Source organism: Sminthopsis crassicaudata, chromosome 5 (genome assembly GCF_048593235.1).
Source record: "Sminthopsis crassicaudata isolate SCR6 chromosome 5, ASM4859323v1, whole genome shotgun sequence".
NCBI lineage: Eukaryota > Metazoa > Chordata > Mammalia > Dasyuromorphia > Dasyuridae > Sminthopsis > Sminthopsis crassicaudata.
The window spans coordinates 35,670,308-35,690,983 of NC_133621.1; the positions used below are offsets into that span (position 1 = coordinate 35,670,308).

A 20,676-nucleotide genomic window follows, 5' to 3' on the forward strand; every position below is an offset into this window, starting at 1 on the left:
ATGGAGATCCTCCTTCGGGTTTAAAATTCATCCCCTTCATATTTAAGACAGGCTGGCAGAATCCTTTCTTTGGTAAGCTCCCAATTTTCCATATTGTCAGAATTCTAGCACCTTTTTATTCTGTTCTCATCTCACTGGCAAGGCTGTTGTATAGTGTCTAAAATGTTATATTTCATCACCACCTTGACAACATGAAAAAAAAAAACCTTTCCTTCTTATTGGGTTAAAGAATTTCAGAGAGAATTCAATTCAGCGCAGCCAAGAGAAAATGGGAGAGCCGGTGGGACGGCCCTCTCCCTGCCAGCAATTACCCCTGCAATTTAAAGAATGCTCTCTTCCATCCTTGGACATGCTCCTTTAAGACAGGGCTATATATGATACCCATAATTGAGTCTTGGGAGAGAAATTAGATCAAGAAAATGCTGGCTGTTTCCGGTTGGAGAAGGGCAGGGTAGGATTGCAGGAATTTTGTACTAATAGAGTCCTAGGAATAGTTACATCAAAATATAAATAACACGGGCGCGCGCGCACGCGTGTGTGTGTGTGTTCTGGCATAGAATTTTTTGCAGAGCCCAGGGAGTTTCCAGAGGGGACAGTCCCCCCAGAGGTTTCTCTGTGACTTCTAGTCCAAGTTAAAAAGGTCACTTTTCATCCTGTTTGTAAGGGAAATACTTTCCCATAAGCTCTTACCTCTCACTGCCCCACAGACCCCTTCCAAAGGGGCCTCAGATGTTATGTAAAAATCGAATAAGCCTTTTATTTGAACTGACTTCTTAGACACCTGGCTAATTTAGTTTCAATAGGAATTTTAAAACATTTAAGGAAAGAGGAGGGGATAAGGATATGATATTTAAATGTCTTTAATATCACAACAAATTTAACTTTTATCTGTTTGAATGATCTCACTCCCTTTTACCTAAAGCTAACAGTGGAGTGGGGGAGAGCAAGGAACTCCGGGATTTGGGGAGAGCCCGGTGGAAGGGGAGGGTCTATAATACCTAGCAAGGGATAGACTCAGGTATCGACCATACTTATTGAAACTGATTTCAGCTGTATAAGGTTGTTTATTTATTTATTTTTAAATACTTTGTTCTTTTATGCTGGTTCTTGCTGGGGATTTCCTTCATGTTTCTGAATGTCAAAAACACGGACTTGAGAAATATTGGGGCAGCTGTTTGCCTTGCGTGCTCTGGCCTGACCTCTGACAAATGCCCCTTGTCTTTCCAAGGGTAATTATAAATCAGTGGGCCTTGGCAGGGCGTTTAGGTCTGTAGAGAACGGATGAGCTAGCTGTCACCTAGTAGACATATCCAAAAAATAATAACAAGCAGTCAGACACAGGGAGTGGAAATAGGGGAGAGGCGCAAGGCCTAATGGGAAAAATGGGATATTTTAAGGTTTTGCTGATTTTTTCAGTTGGTACATTTGACTCTGGCCAGTTGGCAGATCTTTAGTTAGGGACATTTCCCACTTGCTTTCTTCATGACTTTTAATGAAAAATTATAATATTCTCTCTAAAATGTAATCTTCTCTTGTTGGGGTTTTCTTGGGGTCTCTGGGAGCAGCCTTCCTTTCAGTTCAGTAATCAAGTGCAGCCAGGGATTAAAGTCCAAATCCTTTATTGCCTGTTTCCAAGTCTTGTCTCCTTTCCTGGGGCCCAGTTAGCTTTCTTATAGTCCAGATCCTTTCTTATCTCCTTCCTGGGGCAGGGCAGCTTTCTGGAGAGCCTTTCTGTCTGGCCTTGGTTCCGAGAGCTTGAGCTCCTGCCTGCTTTCGCTGGCTTTTGAATCTCCCTGACTGAATCTTGGCTAAGGCTTCTTGCTTATATGCCCCACACTGAGTACACACCAATCATTTCATCACTAGGAAACCATTGTTTGTTGTAGGATTAAATCAGTGCGAAACTAAATTTAACCATTGTCTCCTCAATTCCACTTAGTACCTTGTTTCAAGTTCTGGCCCATAACAAAAAACATTTACCAGGAGACCATATGGCCACACCCAGCCGGCTCTGGGATCAGATCTTGTCCCTCTCCCCCCTAAATCCTCCCAAGAACATCCATCCAGCTCAGGAGGCCCTTCTGTGTGAAGGGCACCAGTGATGTCACTCGGGCATCCGTCTGTTATCTAGCCTTCTTTCTTGTTATATGACCCACCTGCCACCCTTTCCTATCACCCATTTTCTTTATCATGTTTCTTAACCTGCTCCTTCCACACAAGTCGTCACTGGTCGTGTGCTATAACCCCTCATACCCACCTTCTGGCCATAAGTCAGGAAAATGTAATCCCACCAAAGCTCCATGAAAATAAAATGGAAAGGAGGTAGCACCCAAAATAATTGGGATTTAAGGGAAGGAAAACAAATGTGTAGAAAGATCTAACAGAGGGCTTAACCTAGAGTCACTAGCACTCCAGAACCCCTCTTAGAGCATTGTGGGACTGACAAGTTCGCTGGGTCAAAAACGGGGAAATTGAAAGTAAGAGGAAGACGCTCTGGTAAAATTCTTTCCTGAGTTTTTGTGTTTTTTTTCAGCTTCCTCTAAGCGTTCGCCTACTGGTTTCAGAGTAACCAATAGGGCCCAGACATTTTCCTGTCTTATACCCACGTTCCTTTATCTCAGCTGGGCTCCGGGAGAAAAGGGAATCCATTCCCTAAACTTGGCCATCCCATCTCTATGTCCGGGTTCTCTCGGCTTCAGCCACTGCTCAGGGTTTCTTTGCCCAGACTTCTCCCTTAGCATCCTTATCTGTACCTCGCCATCCTTATCCATGCCCCACCATCCACCTCCACCTTTTCTTTGTGAATATTAAGTTTAGAATAAATGTTCTACTGAGCTGCTAAATAGAATCCAGTTGACTGGAAGTACCTTTCCTCCTTCCCTGATGTTTTTCTCCCTTTTCTTTTTTCTCTGCAGGGAGAAATGGGTCCAAAGGGAGAGCCTGGTACGTCAGGACCCAGGGGACCTACAGGAAGACCAGGAAAACGAGGCAAGCAAGTAAGGGCCCCATGCTTTACTTCCTCCCTTCAGTTTCCTTTAGTGACCTTGCAGTCTGTATAATGGGTGCACACACAACTGAGCTGGTTTGAGAAAGAAAAGAAAGTATCATTATCCTTCACTGACTGGGTCATCTCCTGCCGTGGGCTGTTTGGGTTGCAGGTAGGGAGAGGGTAGTTAGAACTGGATCAAACCAGAGGAGTCCAATGGACTTTTTGGGTCACTAAAGTCTAGTTTCAGTGAATCAAAAGGGAGAAACTGTGGGCCTTGGAGGATCATGGATTTAAAGTTGGGTAGAATCTAAGCGGTCCTTAAGGCAACATCCTCATTTAACAGATGAGAAAATTGAGGTTCTTGTGTGGGAGGCCACAGTGGTCAAGGCAAGATTTGACCTCGGCTCAGAAGGCACCAGCCCAGGGCTCTTTGCTTTAATTTTTCAGCGAAGGGTCGATTTTGTGTAAAACACAAGCTCTCCAGGTATTTTTTTTCTTCTTGTCTTCTTCCCTTGGCCAGAATATTAACATGGGTCCCTGGAAGGGATCTGGGGGCAGAGCAGACTGCTGCCCCTCCCTGAACAGCTCTGTTATTGAGGGACACCATTGAACCTGGGACCGAGACATTTAATAACAATTTAATAACAAGAATTTAATAACAAATATTAAATTAATAATATTAATAATTTAACTTAATAAGATTTTGGGGAAATTGCCTAGATCTGCGCAAACATCCAAATAACAACTCCTGTGGATAGAGGACATAATTCTTAATGATGACCCCAAAAGAATTATACATAAAAGCACGGCCACAAAAAGCTCAGACTTAGATGGAGTCCTCTTGGTCCCATGGGTGGGTCAGATCTCCTGGCTTTAAACCAAGCACGTCCATCCCTTCCTGCCCAAAAGTCCCCAGATATCTCCCCCCTCCTCTCACATAGAAGCTGTTACCAGCTGCTGCTCTGTCCACCAGGAGAGAAGTAAGCAGAGCTTACCACCTGTTCTGCCCTCCATGAAGAGCTAAATGTCTTAGTGGACCACATGTCTGGTGGGCCACATTCCTCCTTCCTAAAGTTTTCTTTTAAAAATTATTTTTACAATTACCCATGCATATGCTCTGTCAATAAAAAGCTATAATAAAAAACAAAAAATATTTTTTTAAATTAATAAAACAATCTATTGGTTTATGATAAAAATTATTTTTTAAATTTAAAATTTAAAAAGTAATATTTACTAGAGTTTTTATAGTCTGCTCTTCTGCCCTTTCTCTTGCGTCACGGAAACAAAATTGCTCTTTCCACCTTCTGGGTTCTGTAGTAAATTAGAGGGCTTCTGGGGGAGGCTGCCCCTTTGTCTTTGTGAAAGACAAGTCTATTTTCTGTCAGATCCAGTTAATGACATGACCCATTTCTGGGCCTTTTCTGACACCTCCTGAGAGAAGAGGTGAGTTCACAAAATCCCAAGATGTTAGAACTGAAAGGGATCGAGCCATCCGAGGGTCCGTGGGATTCTGCTCTGGACCTGGGTGGGGCGCTGGCTGGGGAGGCAGGAAGGCCTGATTCCATTGTGGCCTTAGAGACTGGCCGGCTTTACGACACTGGACACTAAATGGTTCATACTTCAGTTTCCCCTCTGTTAAATGGGGCTAATTAGCAACAGTAGCCCAGGTTGTTGTGAGGATAAAATAATGGAACATCTGTAAGTATTCGTGAAACCGGGGAAGCTTTTAAATTAAACAGCTGCCTAGGACTTGGTCAGGCTCCACACCCCCAGCCTGATGGGAATGGCTGAGGGGTTCAGGCCACGGAGGCGCTTCTCATCAGGGAGCGATCTGGAGGAGGCAGCCAGAGGAACAGCAACGTTTCCCATCATCCGTTCATTCTTTGACAAGCATTTATTAAGCACTGACTTTTTGCCACACGCTGTATTAGGCGCTAGGATGGTAAAGGAGCGCTTCCAGAGGTGTCCATTGGTTTTCCTGTTTGGGGAGGAATCCTCCAGTTGTCCCAAGGAAGCTTGGGAAGGAGGGATGCATTTAAGCAGCATCGGGTGGAGGGGGACGGTGCCTGTGCCGAAGAGCTAGAACCTGGGGTTGGGGGAACACGTTCATAACGCCGGGATCTTCTGCTGAGAGTTTCTGGATGTCCGTGGAGGCCGGACGGCCCTGTCCCAGACAGGCGAGGTCTTGGTGTTCTGGGTTGGTTGTTTTAACTTTGGTTCAAAGCTTTTCTTCCTTCAGCTTCATAATTGTTCACTTGGGGACGGATTGGGCTCTGAGGAATGGTTCTACAAGTAGCCAGACTCAGAAGCTGATTATCTGTCCTCCCTGGCCCCTGGAGCCGAATAAAGAAGCTCCATAGTAACAAAGGGAGAACTCTGCCGGCTCCCTGGTGCACGCGGACACGGGATGGCTTGTGCTGGGGTCCCCCTCCTCCCTTAGTGTCCCCTTCTGTGTCTCCTGTGTCTCTCCCGACCTTTTCCTGTTTCTCTTCTCACTCTCTCATTTCTTGCTGTGTGTCCATCTGTCTCCTCCCCCCGTGTAACTCGATTTCTCTGTCTCGTCCTACTTTGTCTCTGGCTATGTCTCTGGCTCTCCATCTCTCTCTCTCTCATCACCAGGAGTCAGGGAGAAATGGTTCTTCTTGGTCATTAGCCGGCCCAGTTGTCTTGGAGGTGACCATTCAGAACGGCTCCTGTGCGGTGGTTTTGCCGTTACACAGCTGTGGTGGGGAAGGGAGCAGGGAAAGCTGCCCTTCAGAGTTGGAGGGATGTTTTTGAAGAGAGGGCCCAGGGTATGTCCCTTTCTTGGCCCCAGGCTGGCCTACCCCACCTTTAGGGTTTCCCTTATAAACATCCATTCTACAGGAATGAGCTCACAGGCCTAATTTTGTGCCCACCATTTTCTGAACAATCCTTTAAAAATATTGTTCTTTAAAGGAGTTGTTCTTTTGGAGGCTAATAGTAGACTATAAATCATGGGATTTCAAGCTTAAAGGACTTGCCCAAAGTCATAAGGTTGGTTGATAGTAAGTGGTAGAGCTCAAACAGGAAGCCAGTTCCTTTGACTCCAAATGCATTTGACTCATCAGATATGGATAAAAGGTCAAAGTACTAGTTTGGCACCCAAGATATAACACGCACTTAATAAATGCATGTTCGTATATAGTAAGTACTTCATAAAGGCATGTACCATTCCACCACACCAGCCCACCTTGTAATAGCCTACATGGATTATAGTACTTAAAAGCTTACAAAATGCTTTTCTATTTTGTTTTTCCTGTTTTTTTTTTCCTTTTTTTTTTGCTGAATCAACTGGGGTTCAGCGACTTGCCCAGGGTCACACAGCTAGGAAGTGTTAAGTGTCTGAGGCAAGATTTGAACTCAAGTCCTCCTGACTTCAGGGCTGGGACTCTACCCACTGCGCCACCCAGCTGTGCCTGCTTCTATTTTGTAAATGAGTAAGCCAAGGTCAAAAGTTTTGCTCGAGGCCGAACTCATAAATATTGGAGCTGGAGTTCCAATCCTTCTGACTCCTGGGCTGGCTGCCCTGCCTTCTGTGCTGTGATGACTCTCAGGTTTCCCATCCGTCTAAAATCGATCGAGTTGAAAGGTTCTTGGAAGAGAAGGGTTGGCAGGAGTCCCCTTCCATTGCCAGCCCCAGCCCTTCCATCCCGGCCTTTCCATATCCCGAGGCTAGGAGGACTCGGCACTCACTGCCAGCCTATCTCAGTTTTGCCTCTGCAGAAAAAGGCAGACTGCGGAGTTTCTCCGTACATTCACAGACAAATCAGACAACTGGGCTGGATTATCCAAAACAGTTTTGACACTTGCATCTTCCAGTTTGCTTCTCTATGTTGAGCAAAGAATTGGAACGAATGCCCTTTGCCCTTTGGGCTCATAGACTCGGCAGTCCCTGATCAATATGAATTCTGATAAAAACTGAATTAAAGCTACAAAAGAAAGATGGAGGAAAATAATTCAGTGTCCTTGATTCCCTTGGACCATCCTGACTCCCATTATGTCATGAGCAGAGTGGCTGTTGGCTCTTCCCCATGGCCACCCCAAAACAAGAGAACTCTCTCCACAGTCTGGTCATGGCACTCTAGGTGTGGAGACTTCCTCCGCCAAGGCTGATTAGGTTCTGCTCTGGGCAGAGTAAGACGTGCCTTTCTCAGGGTCACCCAGAAAACAAGTTCTCAGATGAGATTGGAAGCTGGGTTTTCCTGACTTCCAACCCAGTGCTCCACCCATTGTTGCACCGTTTCCATAGAGGGACCAAAACTATTCAGGGATGGCTACGTGCATCCTAGGAGTGAAGTCGTCCTTCATTTACTCAGCACTGTAGGAGCTGGACAGAGGGCTTCCGGAGAGCCTGGCCAGCTCGGGCCGCGTCCCAGAGGCACCGAAGAACGCCTAGCGCTCGGCACAGGATGTTGTTGCTCAGTCGAGTCTGACTCTTGGTGAGCCCAACTGGGGATTTCCTGGCAGAGATATTAGGAAGCTTTGCCATTTCCTTCTGCAGCCCATTTGACAGATGAAGAAACTGAGGCAGACAGAGTTAAGTGACCTGCCCAGTGACAGAGACACGGCTGGTAAGTGAGGCCAGATTTGAACTCAGGAAGATGAATTTTCCTGACTCCAGGCCTAGCTAGCATCCTTGTAGTGTTCCCTGCTTGCTTCTGTATACAGTAGGGATCTAAAAATTATCAGTGCAGTTGGTTGTGGTTTAGGAAGTAAAATTCACACTCAATTGGCTCCTTTCTTTTATTTTAATGGCATATTGTTTTTCCAATTACAAGTAAAAATGGTTTTCAACATTCTTTTTTTTGTGAGATTTGGGGTTCCAATTTTTTCTCCCTCCTTCCCTTACCTCCACCCCACCAAGATAGCAAGCAATCTGATATAGGTTATTTGTGTATAATCGATTTTTAACATTTTCATATGAGTCATGTTGGGGAAAAAAAATCAGAACAAAAGGGGAAAGCCACAAAAGAAGAAAAGAAAAGGGGAAATGCCCCCAAATGAAAACGCCGAGCTCCAGGCCACATTCAGTCTCCATAGCTCTCTCTTGGGACACGGATGGCACTTTCCATCCCGAGTCTGTTGGAATCATCTTGGAGCCACGGCACTGCTGGGAAGAGCCATGTCTGTTCTGGTGGAGGATCACGCCATCTTGCTGGGACGCTGGCCCTTTTCTTAAACATCGGTTGTAAATCTTGTGTAAGATGGGCGACATCTCCCAGGAAGGAGAAAGGAGAAAAGTGAGAATCCCCTCGCTTCCCATTGCCGTGTGCCGTCGGTGAGCCTCTCAGTGCTCTGCCCAAGTCCTCCAAGGGTTGCCAGTCTGCACGGGGGAGGAAGCTTTCAAAGTCCTCATGTGAGGAAACCATAGATTCAGACAAAAAACAAAAATGGAAGTTCTCTAATTCAGCCTGGAAGGGGACCTCATTCTTGTGATCTTCTTGGGAAAGTTTTCAAAGTTTTTAATTTTTTCAGTCATTGAAATCTTTATCTCCCTTCCATCCCCTCTTACTCTGGAGGATGAGGTGTGATGGGGAGGAGGCCTGGGGACAAATCTGCAGAATCGGCCTCTGGAGCCCAGGACCTCGAGGCCTGAAGGTGAAGGTGGGCACCCAGAGAGAGTGTGTCTCTTCCCATCACTCCCACTTCCCAGGAAAGTCCATTTTTTGAGTGGCGTGAGTGTGTTTGTAGAAACGTTCCCTGTTATCTAACTGGGAAGCGGTAGTCAGAGGCTGTTTGGGCAGGAACCAGGAGTGGCAGCCAGCTCCCCCGGCCCCACTTCCCGTCCTGGGAGCTAGCTCGCATTACTGGCTAAAAAAAGCCCGTGAGTAGCTATATTAAGAAGGTGTGATTTCCTTTCATTCAGAAACCCATCTTGGTGATCTCATTGAATACTCCAGCTCCGAAAGGAGCCTTCAGAGTGGGACTGAATCGGGACCTCTCCCTCCCCAAGATTTTAAAAAGAACCAAAATCCCCAAGCCCCCCAGACTTGAGATGGGCTCCCCAAAGAAGGGGCCATGTTCTTGAGGAGGAATGTCACTCCTTCAGGCCTGACGGGGAGAGGGCCCAAGGAAGGGGCTGCTTCTGGGCTGGGGGGATTGTATTTCACCAGGAGGGCCAGCCTGCCAAAGCTGGCTCACAGGCAGAGAATCCAGGCCAAAGGTACCAGGGCCATAAATCACTGTCCTGCTTAGACCCTAAAGGGTGATTAGTGCCTGGCTGAGTGCTGGGTTACAGGGAGGGAACAAGCCCTGTTTCATTCACCAAGTCTTGGTCTCTGGACACAAGGCCAAGGTACAGGTACTTGTGAAATCTCATATATATATATATATATACCATAAATATATATAATATATAAAACTATAACTATACACACACACATATATATAAAACAGGAGAGCAACTTGGACTCTGTGCTGCATGAGCCTTTTTGAGATTTGGTGTGATAATAATAGTCGTCTCTGTCCTGTAGAATGGGAAAATTCAGGTTTGTAAAGGGACTAAAATGGGGAAGGGGATTCCCATTACACCAGTACTTAGCCCTCAAAAGTGGCTCATCTGGCAGCACAGCTGCTGCTCACTAATGGCCGCCGTTCCACGTCACAGGCCTCTGGGTCACCCCTGGTCAGTGATACCAAGCACTGAGCCCGAGTGTCTGCCACGTGGGCACGGCTCCTCCCTGCGGTGGACACTTGAGTGTGAGCTCTGTAGAACTGAATCCTTGGAGAGGACTTGGGGAACTAGAGCAGACAGGCCACGTCCAACGCCCCGGTACCGTTCTGACCCACGGGCCGCGCATAGCCTTTGCCAGTAGTTGGATTGTTGGTTTTAGTTCTTTCCCTTAAGCTCTTCCTTCTTTTTGATGGGCGGCAGATGCGAGGGGCACTGGGGCTGGAATGTGGAGGTCTGAGGGTCGTGGGTCTGGCCGCCGCTTCCTTCTGGACTTTGGGGACTTGTTAGCGCGCTGTGATGGCTCTGGAAGCCCTAGGTTTGCCATCACTTTGCTCACACCCACTGTGAAGGAGGTGGTCCGTTCAGTGACCCCTCCTTTACAGATGATGTAACTTTGGCTCAGAGGGGAGCCTTGTCCTGAGGCTGGGGCTCTTCCCCCTGACCCACAAAAATGCTTTCACATTTGAACCTCTCAGGGTCCCTGTGAGAGGCAGGGCAAGGATTCGCATACTCATTTTACAGATGAAGAAACTGAGGATCTGAGAAGTGGAGTTTGACCTCAGGTTACAGGCTGTCAGCGGCAGAGCCAGAGCTGGCCGAGGTCTGGAGACTCCATCCTGGGCCTGGTCGCTGTCCCAAGACGCTGGGGTCTAGATGACCATAAGGATTGCCCAGGATATCTTGATACAAAAGACCGTGTCTGCCCCCCAAGACAAGTGACAGCCACCGTCCCACAGAGGGATGATTCGTGGTCCCCCTCTTCTATCCCTGTGCATCTTGCTCTGTAACAAATGTCTCCCTCTTTCTACCCAGCTGAGTCTCAGCCCCCACAAAGCCTTCCTCTTTCGCTCCTGTATGAACAACCTTCTCTGTATACTCACATAACAGTGATCTGATGGTTCCATTCGTGTTGTTTGGTTGAGAGGATCAAAAGCATTTATATGGTACCTACTATGTGCCAGGCACTGTGCCAAGTGCTTTACAAATAGCTCCTCATGTGATCCTCCAAGGTGGGTGCTATTCTTATCCCATTTTACAGATGAGGAAACTGAGGCAGACAGGTAAGTGATGGCAACTAAGTGTCTGAGACTGGATTTGAATTCAGATCTTCCTGACTTCAGGTCCAATGCTTAAGCCACTGGGCCCTCCAGCTATTAAGGGGAGTGTTACACGCTAGTTGGGAGGACTGTGGCAGAGGAGGACACAAGGACCAGGAAAAGCTTCCCAGTACGTGACCTCTCCAAATCTCTTTTTTGTTTGTTCTTAGTAAAATGAAGTGGGTTCAGGAGCCTCCCACCTTCTCCTCTGCCCCCTTCTCTCATGAGAGCCTGTTGGTTTCATGATGCAGATTGCACTCTCTTGACGGGACTGAGTGCGAGACTGTGGAGTTGGGAGTGTAGACTTCAGCTGACCCATCAGAAAGCGCCGACCATCCTAACACCCTGCACTTTCCTCTCCGCCAGGGACCGAAGGGCGACTCTGGAATGACAGGTCCACCTGGCCGGCCTGGACCTCCCGGCAAACCTGGACCTCCAGGAGAACCAGCTTCAGGTAAGGAGCATCTGTTGCCTGTGATCCATTACCCTCCTCAACTCCATGGACACTTGGGAGAGTTGGTTTTTTGTGCCCCAACTAACCTGCGGTCCTGGAGGGACCATTTGGGGTCAAGTTCCTGTCTGGACTTCCACAGCGTGTTGGTGAAGCCATGACTGCTGGCTGCCTGCCCCCTCCCAGGGCTCATGGGGGCACCCGGCTGATTTCTGGGCCAGCAGGCTTCTGTAGGCCTAGGATGCATCCCCAGCCAATCTCGACTCCTGGGACCCCCTGCTTCCTTTAGGTTCCATTCAGTGCCTCCCCTTACAGGACGGCTTCCCAGAGCCTCCCTTTGTTAGCACTTTCTCCTTCTTGAAATGACTTTTTATTAATTATCTGTGTGTATGTGTCCTATCAGTAGACTAGAAAGTCCTTGAGGGCTTTGTTTTGGTCTTTGCACCCACAATCCCTTGCCCAAGGTACACTTAGTATGTTTTGGATTGATCTGACGTCTTCATCCTTGCCAACTAGTGTCGTACACCCTTTGTCAGATTCAGATGTAGGTGGAATACTTTGAGACAGAAACCTATGTTCTAGCACTTAACACATAGTAGGAACTTTATAAATGTTGATTCTAAGGGATAGGAACAGGAATAAGGATTTGGAATTTCATTGGAATAGGGAATTTCTCTCTCCACTAATATTTCTGTACCTCGGAATATTGCCTAGAACAGTGGGGTGGAATGCCTCTGGGACACCACCGCCAGCATATGTCAGAGCAGGGATTTTAATTTGCTTCAAAGCCAGCCACATCATACCACACTACCTTTCATCTAAAATAAAAAGTTTAAAAATTAAAGCAGTTTTAAAAATCACTCTCCCTCAGATACATCCTGAACTCAGGCAATTTCTAAGGTTATTTCCATTGTAACTATTGACTGGGCAGAAAACTGTAGAGAGCACGGAGCCTAAAGTCGATCCGGCCTCAGACATTTACTAGCTCTATGATCCTGGACAGTCACTTAATCTGTCTTTGCTTCAGTTTCCCCATTTGTAAAATAGAGCTCAAAATGCCTTCCTCCTTAGGATTGTTGTAAGGATCACATGAGCTAGCATGGGTATTAATGTCAGCTCTCATTAACCATTCTGTTAAAAACGTAGTGCGCCTCTTCCAGGAACCAGCTTTTTGGACTTTTGCCATAAAACAGGGTGGCCTGGTATTTTGTTTCCCAGGACAATCTATAATTGGACCCAAAGGGGAAAAAGGACCTCCTGGACCTCCGGGGAGATGTCTCTGTCGATCCTCTATGAATATGAATAGCCCGTCCTATGAGGAATATGAGCACGGACCGAACTACCCCAGAGTGCCCGTGGTAAGGCTATGTTGTCTGATGACAACGGCTGATGGTGAATCTGGGCTCAAGCTCCTCCGCAGTCCTGAGCAATGGCCCCAGGGGAGAACCTTCTAAATGAATCATTCCTTCCATTATGGATTTTCAGAGTGGAAACTCAGATCTTAGTGAAGTAGTCATGATCAATGGGATCCATTGATCCAAGGCCTTGGGGCTGGGGATTTTGTTTCCTTTCCAACTATTTCCTTTCTGCTCTAGAGAACCATTGGCTGGAGTCCTCACTGATCTCTTCTTTGGGCAGATTTTTGTGGTGAACAATAGGGAAGAGCTGGAGCGTCTGAACACCAGAAACGCCATCGCTTTTCGCAAAGACCAGCGAGCTCTCTATTTCAAGGACAATGTTGGTTGGCTCCCCATCCAGGTAATCCAAGGGGATCATTTCAGGATCCACTCTAAGAGTCTGCAAGAAATCAGAAGATCACAGGGATTGGCCACATATATGGAGAGCCACATATCCTCCATGACTCCTGCTACCAGAAAGATAGGAAGAAGGTCCTTAGCTCTTACTGTTCAGAATATTATCCTCTTTCTCTCTTGAGGTTTTTTCCTCTCTATTTTTGAACAAAAGCCTAAAGCTCAGCTCAAGGTAGAGATTTCCCAGAGCCCATATTTGCCAGCTCAATACTGGCCTCTTTAATACCAGACTACCTTCCTGAATTCAGTGAGAGGTCAGACTTTTTCAACACCTGGAAATAATTGCAGCATTTTTAAAATGCTTTAAGGTTTGCAGTCTCCTTTGAGTCTTACTACAAGCCTATGGGATACCTACCATATATTAAATTATAATTTAAATTTATATAATTTATATAAGGTAAATTATACTCATTTAAATTTTCTAATTCAATATTGAATTCCAAACTGTCTTCCCTCCTCTATCTTACTCATTTTACAGATGAGGAAACTGAAACTGAGAGAGGCTAAATGCTTTGCCATGTTCTCACAGCCAGGACAGGAAAATTAGAGACAGGAACTGAACCTTGGGCTTCCTGGTTCCACATTAACTCTCTATCCAAGAACCAGATTTCTCCTCAGCCAGGGATTCTCTGGCACTCTAATAAAACCTATGTGGAATACTATTGCCCCCTTGGTAGTGTTTCCCTTGTACTCACCCGAATATCTTTATTTCCAAGTTCAAATGTATTCTTTTTTAAAGTTTTTCTTTTTTTAATTTATTAGATTTCAAGATTTAATTTTATGACATTTTGATTTACATTTTTCTCTCTCCTCAAGATGATAATCTATAATACATTATAGCTGTACAATTATATTAAACATTAGTCATATTGTGAAAGAAAAATCAGAATAAAAGGGCAAAACCATGAGAAAGGAAAAAACATAACTGAAAATATTATGCATTCAGACAAATGTTTTCTTTCTTGTTCCTTGGGCGTCTATTGTCCTCTCCCGGTAATTGTTGTGTGTTTGTTTGGATAGCTTACCCCTTTCTATCCTGTGGATTACCCTGTAGACGAAGGCAGCTCTTGTGGAGATGGAGTCCTACAGCCCGGGGAAGAGTGTGATGATGGCAACAACATGGTGGCTGACGACTGCATCAGTAAGTGCTGGCCCAGTGCATCGGGCCAGGAGGCGAGTCACAGTGAGAAGGACGGGAGGGCTCAGAGATTATGTCAGGAAAGGGGATGCAGAGGATGTCAGCCACAGGCTTTTGGGAGGAAGATGAAGGGTCTTTTCTAATTGTTGGGGAGAGCGTGTTTGCCAGAGACTCCTCCAAATAAGATGATTTGAGTTCTATCCAGTTTCTTTATCAGTAGAGACACCGATGAGTAACAAAGTGAATAAGGGCAGGGAAAGGATAGTAATAAGAGTTTGAGGGTCCATCAGTTGCATCTTTCTTTCCCATACAAATGAGTGGACCGTACCTTTTAACAACTTATATACATTTAAACTGCAGAGTCCCACTGCAAATTATTTGGGTCTCTGGGAACGCTATTTGGCTCTGGCCATTGACTTCCCCCAATCTCTCAACCTCATATATGGAGGTCGGTGGGTGATGTAGCCCAATCGATAGATCTTAATACATAAGGCATCGTAGATGCAAAATTCTTGCAAATTGCAAAAGGCCTTTTAGCCATGGCATCCTCAGTGATGAAGCAGGAAGGGGACCCAAAGCCAGTCTCTACATTCACCTGAGTGTTGCTGTCTTCCTGTGCCCACTTAGGATGTCATCGAGCATATTGTGGCGACGGTTACCGGCACGAAGGTGTAGAAGACTGTGACGGAAGGGACTTTGGCTATCTGACTTGCGAGACCTATCTCCCCGGGTAGGGATGACGCAATGCCTTGTTTGAGTGTATGCAAAAGGGATTTAAGCAAGTCAGGTTTTGTCTCGGCCATAATTACTTGAAAGCACAATTTATTTCTCCTGGGAGCATGTTGTACCAACAGGGATAGAGGGAGAGGAAAGTAGTTTGCATCACCCTTGAGCTAATGGGAGGACAAAACTATCTGTTCCTACACTTTTTTTTTTTTTAATTTCATGAGAAAACCTTCTTTTCCTTTTGCCCCCAAATGATATTGAATACTTGTGCTTCATTGACCATGAATTTGGAGAGGGAAATTAGGGGTGAATGGAAAGGAGAGTCACATGCATCAGATTGAACAAATGGTTATTGAGTATTTACTGTATCTAAGATAACTGCCGTAAGAGCCAAAGGGATATGATGAAGAATAAAACACTGACCCTGCATACTCTTGGTCGGCTCACATTTCCAAAAATGAGAGATTTTCCATGGCCTTTCTTCCTGGTAGTCTCAAATTAGGCAGCTGAAAGAGCTTTAAATAGAGAGAGCCTGTGTTTCTGAACACTGACGAGACCCAGCTACTTACAAAATATTACATTGTCTCAAGGAAGATAAAGGAACAGATTAAAAAAAAAAAAAGAAAATAAAAGCTCACATAGGCCCATATTTTGAGCTTTTGTGTTAACCCATTCTTAGCAGTCATCCAGCCACAAACTGCTTTTCAAAAACCCCTGCCCTTTGGGTCACTCATTCAGCAGCCCTTGTCCAATCTGACATCCTGATTAAACCCTCACTAACGTCTGGCTTGAACTCTGGCAGGTAACCTGTCGCACCCAAAAACTACGTGGGCTGGCATTTTTGTCAGAGACAATTCATTGTTCAACTATTTTCCCTTTCCTGTCTTGGACTAGAATTGGGAGAAATGAACTCCAGTCCTTCTGCTCTCAGTAACTATACTCTCGGGCAATTCTTTCCACTTCTTTGTCACTGAAGTTGCCCTTTGGGAAAGGGAAATATGATTGGAAAGAAAAAAAATGAATATGGAACACCTTCATCTTGTGAAAACTGATTGACTAATCAGTGAGCAACTATTAAATGCATAATGTGTGCCTGTGAGAGTAGAGTGGCCATGGAAACAGAAAGGCCTGGGTTCAAGTGCTACCTTGGATATATACTTGCAGCACAAGCCTGGATCAAACACTTAATAGCCTCTCAGGGCTCTAGAAAACTCAGTTAAAGGAAAGGGGCCAGTCTGCCCTGGCAGAAGTTCCTCTCCAAGGCTCCTTGTGCCCGTGAAATCATAGGTCCAATCTCTATCTGGTACCATGTGTAAAGAGCCAGGGCTACAAAGAGAGACAGATTCCCTATCCTCGAGAAATTATATTCTTGGTGAGATGCAAAATAACCATGGCCGTGGCTCTTTGAGGTTTGAGAAGTACCTCACATAAGAATAGCTAGTAGTTGCGACTGGATTTAAGTCACAGCTTCCTAACTCCAGGCCCAGTGCTGTATCCATTGAGCCACCTCCAGCGTTCATAGAAAGAGGATGATGGGGGGGGGGGTGATCCTTCAGGTTGAAGGTTATCCATGAATAACAGAGGGCTCATGGCAGGTGTAAGTACGTTGCACGTGATGATTATAAATGATGGAGGAGGAGCCCAGTGGATGCTATGATCAGAAAAAAAAAAAAAAAAAAAGAGATGGACTGGTCCCATGGGGAAGGACTGGCCAGTGGACAGTTCACGGTCTCCATCCTCTGCTGCCAGGAGCTGACAGATTCCAGTGGAGAAGCCTGTGTCCCCAGCCCTAGTTCTTGCCTGATTGTTGATCAGCTGTGTGGCCATGAATATGCTGCTTTGCTTCTGGGCCTCTGGAAAAGGAACTTGATGCTCTCCAGTTCTCTAGCTGTGCTAAGGGACCCATTCCTTTCTGCATTCTAAATGAGCAGCAGCCAGGGCTGCAAAGAAAGACAAAAACTTTGTCAAGGAGTTCACAGTCTAATGGGAATAATCCTTCTCATTGATAAAGAAGGGGGGTGCAATGTTTTCTGGGAGAGGTGAAGAAATAGGTCCCAGGATGTTCCCCACTCCCCCCCATGGGAGATTGGTTGGGCTTTCTACACTAGAAAAATATTGCCACCCTGGGAGGGGGAGAGGGAAGAAAAGCAGCCGGTTGAACAGAATAGAGCAAAGAGGAACCCCACAGATTGTAGGAAGCTGAAGGACCAAGTACGGTGGCCATCCACGTTGGTGAAAGGTGGCTCTCCTGACTCTGCCAGGGCAGCACATGGGAGGCTGCCCTTCTGGGAATCCAGGCTCTGGAGCCTGATGGGAGGGGGAGGCACATTTGGTGCACCCAGCCAGAGCTGCTCATCACATTATCTCCTGATTATTCCTGGCCTCATTTGTCCTCAGAGAGTCTTTCTCCCCTCATCAGTGTTCCTCCTGTTTCCTGTCAGCTATTATTTCTATAGAGGAGGGAGCAAGCAGTGGCTACTCATTAACCAGATTTTGGAGGCTGCAGGGGGATTGTGGGAAGCTGAAGTCATGCTCAGGGCTGGGTGGGGCAGGGATACTCTGCCTTTCCATTCCAAACCCCAGTGCACAAACACTCTGCATGGCACCGTGCTGGACACTGAAGGTGCCAGGACAGAAAACTGCCCCTTCTCTTCAGGAGCTCCACTCTTCTGGGTTGGGGAGGAGCTGATTGTCTCCCCTGTGCTCACATAAATACAACACAAGGTGGCTGAGAAGTCTAGGAAAAGCTGAGAAGGATTCCTAACCTGGAGGTCTAAAAACTTGGTTTCAAGCTATTTTTTTTAATACATTTTAAATATTTGTAATTATTTAGATTATATTTATTTATATTTTATATAATAGATATAAGTAGATTATACCTAAATAGCATTTTTTGCAATCATTTGTATTTCATTTTATGCATTTAAAGTCAGGATTTGAGAAAGAGTCCACAAGGTTCACTGGACACTGCCCAAAGGGGTCCATGACATAAAAAGTAAAGAACATTTGGACTAGACCAGGGCTTTTTAAACTTTTTCCACTTATGACCCTTTTCACCTGAGGAATTTTTATGCAACTCTTGGATATATAGATATATGATACTGCTATATAAATCAAACATTTACTGAAAATAAATCATAATTTTGCAACCTTCATATTCAGATACAAGACTCTCTATGGGGTTGTACCCACAATTTAAGAAACTGGGGATAAGATGATCTCTAAAGAGGTATCCACATGGTCCAGTGCATAGAGGCTTAGCTCAGAGCCAGGAAGATATGAATTCAAATCTAATCACAGCTTACTTCCTGAGGATTGCATCAATCTCTTGTTTCCTCTTGGGTAAAATGGAGATGAGAATGGCACCTACCTCCCACAGTTGTCCTGAGGATGATGGTGTTTGTAAAGCTCTCAGTGCTAGCTGTTATCATTCAGGCTTCTTCCCTCTCTCAGATCCCAAGATCCCATGGTACTTGTAGAATTCTTCCTGACCCAAGGTTCTCTTTTTTGTCTCAGGTCTTATGGGGAATTGAGATGCACTTCCCACTGTTATATTGACTCCACACCATGTCGCTATTTCACATGAAAGGATGCAGGGTGTGGAATGGACAGCAGCTGTTAAAAATGCTATTTCAGACTGGCATAGAAACGCCAAATTCTGCATGAAGAAAACAAAAACCAACCATCTTGCTGCTGACAGCTATTGGAGATGTATGTTTCATTAGTTCCGACTGGAAGAAAAATGGACCACTGTATCTTTGTCTTAATCCAAAATGTAGAAGGCATCTCACGGCTCCCTTTGGGAGCTGGCCTGTGCCCCACTGTCAAGGCAAAATCACTGGAAAACAGCAACCTATCTCTATCCTCCAGAAAACGAGCCGAGGAGACAGGGACGCCTCAGCTGAGCACTCTCCATCCACAGGCTTCAGGTGCTTCTGAATTGAGTTTTGATCTGCAGCTTTCAGCCATCTCTTGGCATAGTGGTCGTGACAAGACTCTTCCCTCCTCCCCTGACCTTGGGCCACGTCAGGACCACATGACAGAGCAGACTTTGGCGACACGAAGCTCCGATAGAGCGATTCTCCTGGGCCGCCGGGGAAAGACTCTTGGCCTCTGGTCAGCTCTTGGGTGCTCTGACATGTAGTAAGACTACAGATGGCATGCGGCCATCCTCCTTAGGGAGAAGCTGATTCAGCCCCAGACTGAGCAGCCACTGGCTCCCTCAGACCTCAGATCCAGCTTCAAAAAAGACATGAAACATCGGTTCCATTTTGACTTCCATGAGAACAAAGGCTTACTGAAACCTTTCTGGATTAGCTGGAAAAACTCTCCTGGGGCCTGTTTCTGCCTCCCAGCTTTCCTTCTCTCTCTGATGGTTCCACTTCTCTGAGCTGAGCTTTGTTCCCTAATCTTGGTGACCATACCTCCACACCATTCTCTTGTAAAGTTCACAGACAGTTTTCCCACCATCTCCTCTCGGTCCTTCAGAAAACCCCATCCTTAATTGTGTGAAAATGTCTCTGTCCTTCTCTTTAATTAGTGAGTTGTGGTGTTTCTCTGGGTGCAGGAATCACGGGTGGGTCTTAGTGTTGCATCTGCAGAGGGGAGCTCCTAATTTCTCTACGCGTGAGTCCAGCAGGCCTGTGAATTGTCGGGCTAGCAGGGCTTTGTGTTCTGTCTTGGAGAGAAGCCATAAACGTTCTGATCTCTGTCCCCGCAGCAAAAAAGCAGTGTCTCTGTTGACAAACTACCAAGTGGCTTGTTGTGTGCAGGGTCCTGAATGTTCTGTATTTTTCATACAAACCCATCACAGACAGGGCAGGGAAGGTGCATGTCTACGGGCTGCAAGGGGTGAGCTACAGGTGCAATGGATGTCCCAGTTTACAACATGGATTCCAAATGAAGATGTCTCTTTCATGCACTGATGAGCACGGCTGAGACTCAATGTCTCTCAAAGATTGGATGCAAGTGAGAAAGTCTCTGACTCCTATCAACCACCAGATTACTGCCCTTTCATCAGGTGGAGAGGAGCTGCTGCTCTGTGCTCGACATAGGAATTCACAAGGAATAAAGGCAATTCATTCACTCCCAGTGACTTGCTTTTGCATAGTGGTTTGTTCAGTGTGCCTAACACTGCTGGACTAGTGGTGTGACAGTTTGGGCTTAAATATGTTTTACTAATCCTCTGTGTTGGCACAAGTCAACTCCTATTATCTTAAGAGGAGTAATTTGAAATTTTTTGAAGGAGAAAAAAAAAAAGATTTCGGTTCTTTTTAATTTAGCTAGCATGAAGCACTTTGGTGGGAGACAGAGGTGGCCAGAGCAAAGCTTGGGGCATGGGGAGTAGTTTGGAGTGGGTAAGTAATCCTGTGTTCAGCCTGTTCAGGGGACGCCGTAAACATACTGACCCTGAAGGCCTTTCACCTCTAACATCCTTTGCCTCTGTCTGTGACTGCCGTCCAATCCTTGATACACCTTTCTACCTAGTGATGAAGACATCTTCTAAAATGGTCACAAACAGGACCTGCATGCTCAGAAATTGTGGCAGAGATTTTATAAAATCACGATTTAATGGCTCATCTATGTTTGTGCTATCTTCGTGGACAGAGAATGAACCAGAGAATCTCCTTTATGGGAGATATGGATCAATGAAAATGTTCACACTGCACACCTCGAAGGGGCTCCTTTGTCTATAACCATTGTCTATTGGGTGGGTTTTCGCTGTCCCATAAAATAGCATCAGCTGCTTACCGTGTTGCTGCCACAGGAG

General features: G+C 45.9%; 1 protein-coding gene across 2 annotated transcripts in view; it reads left to right on the top strand.

The window, feature by feature from the left end:
- The window catches only part of COLQ (collagen like tail subunit of asymmetric acetylcholinesterase), a 41,969-nt gene extending 21,804 nt beyond the window's left edge, over nucleotides 1-20,165 (top strand). Inside the window, exons 11-17 of one of the 2 annotated variants that reach the window (XR_012482625.1) lie at nucleotides 2,916-2,996; nucleotides 11,147-11,234; nucleotides 12,450-12,589; nucleotides 12,870-12,989; nucleotides 14,097-14,183; nucleotides 14,808-14,910; nucleotides 18,423-20,165. Coding sequence is in view for 1 of the 2 variants with exons in the window: in XM_074270780.1 (XP_074126881.1) it covers nucleotides 2,916-2,996; nucleotides 11,147-11,234; nucleotides 12,450-12,589; nucleotides 12,870-12,989; nucleotides 14,063-14,183; nucleotides 14,808-14,910; nucleotides 18,423-18,492 (723 nt within the window). In the remaining variant the exon portion in view is untranslated. Of the gene's footprint in view, nucleotides 1-2,915; nucleotides 2,997-11,146; nucleotides 11,235-12,449; nucleotides 12,590-12,869; nucleotides 12,990-14,062; nucleotides 14,184-14,807; nucleotides 14,911-18,422 lie in introns of both variants that reach the window. The other variant, XM_074270780.1, reaches the window with a different exon arrangement.
- Nucleotides 20,166-20,676: the final 511 nt, after the last annotated feature.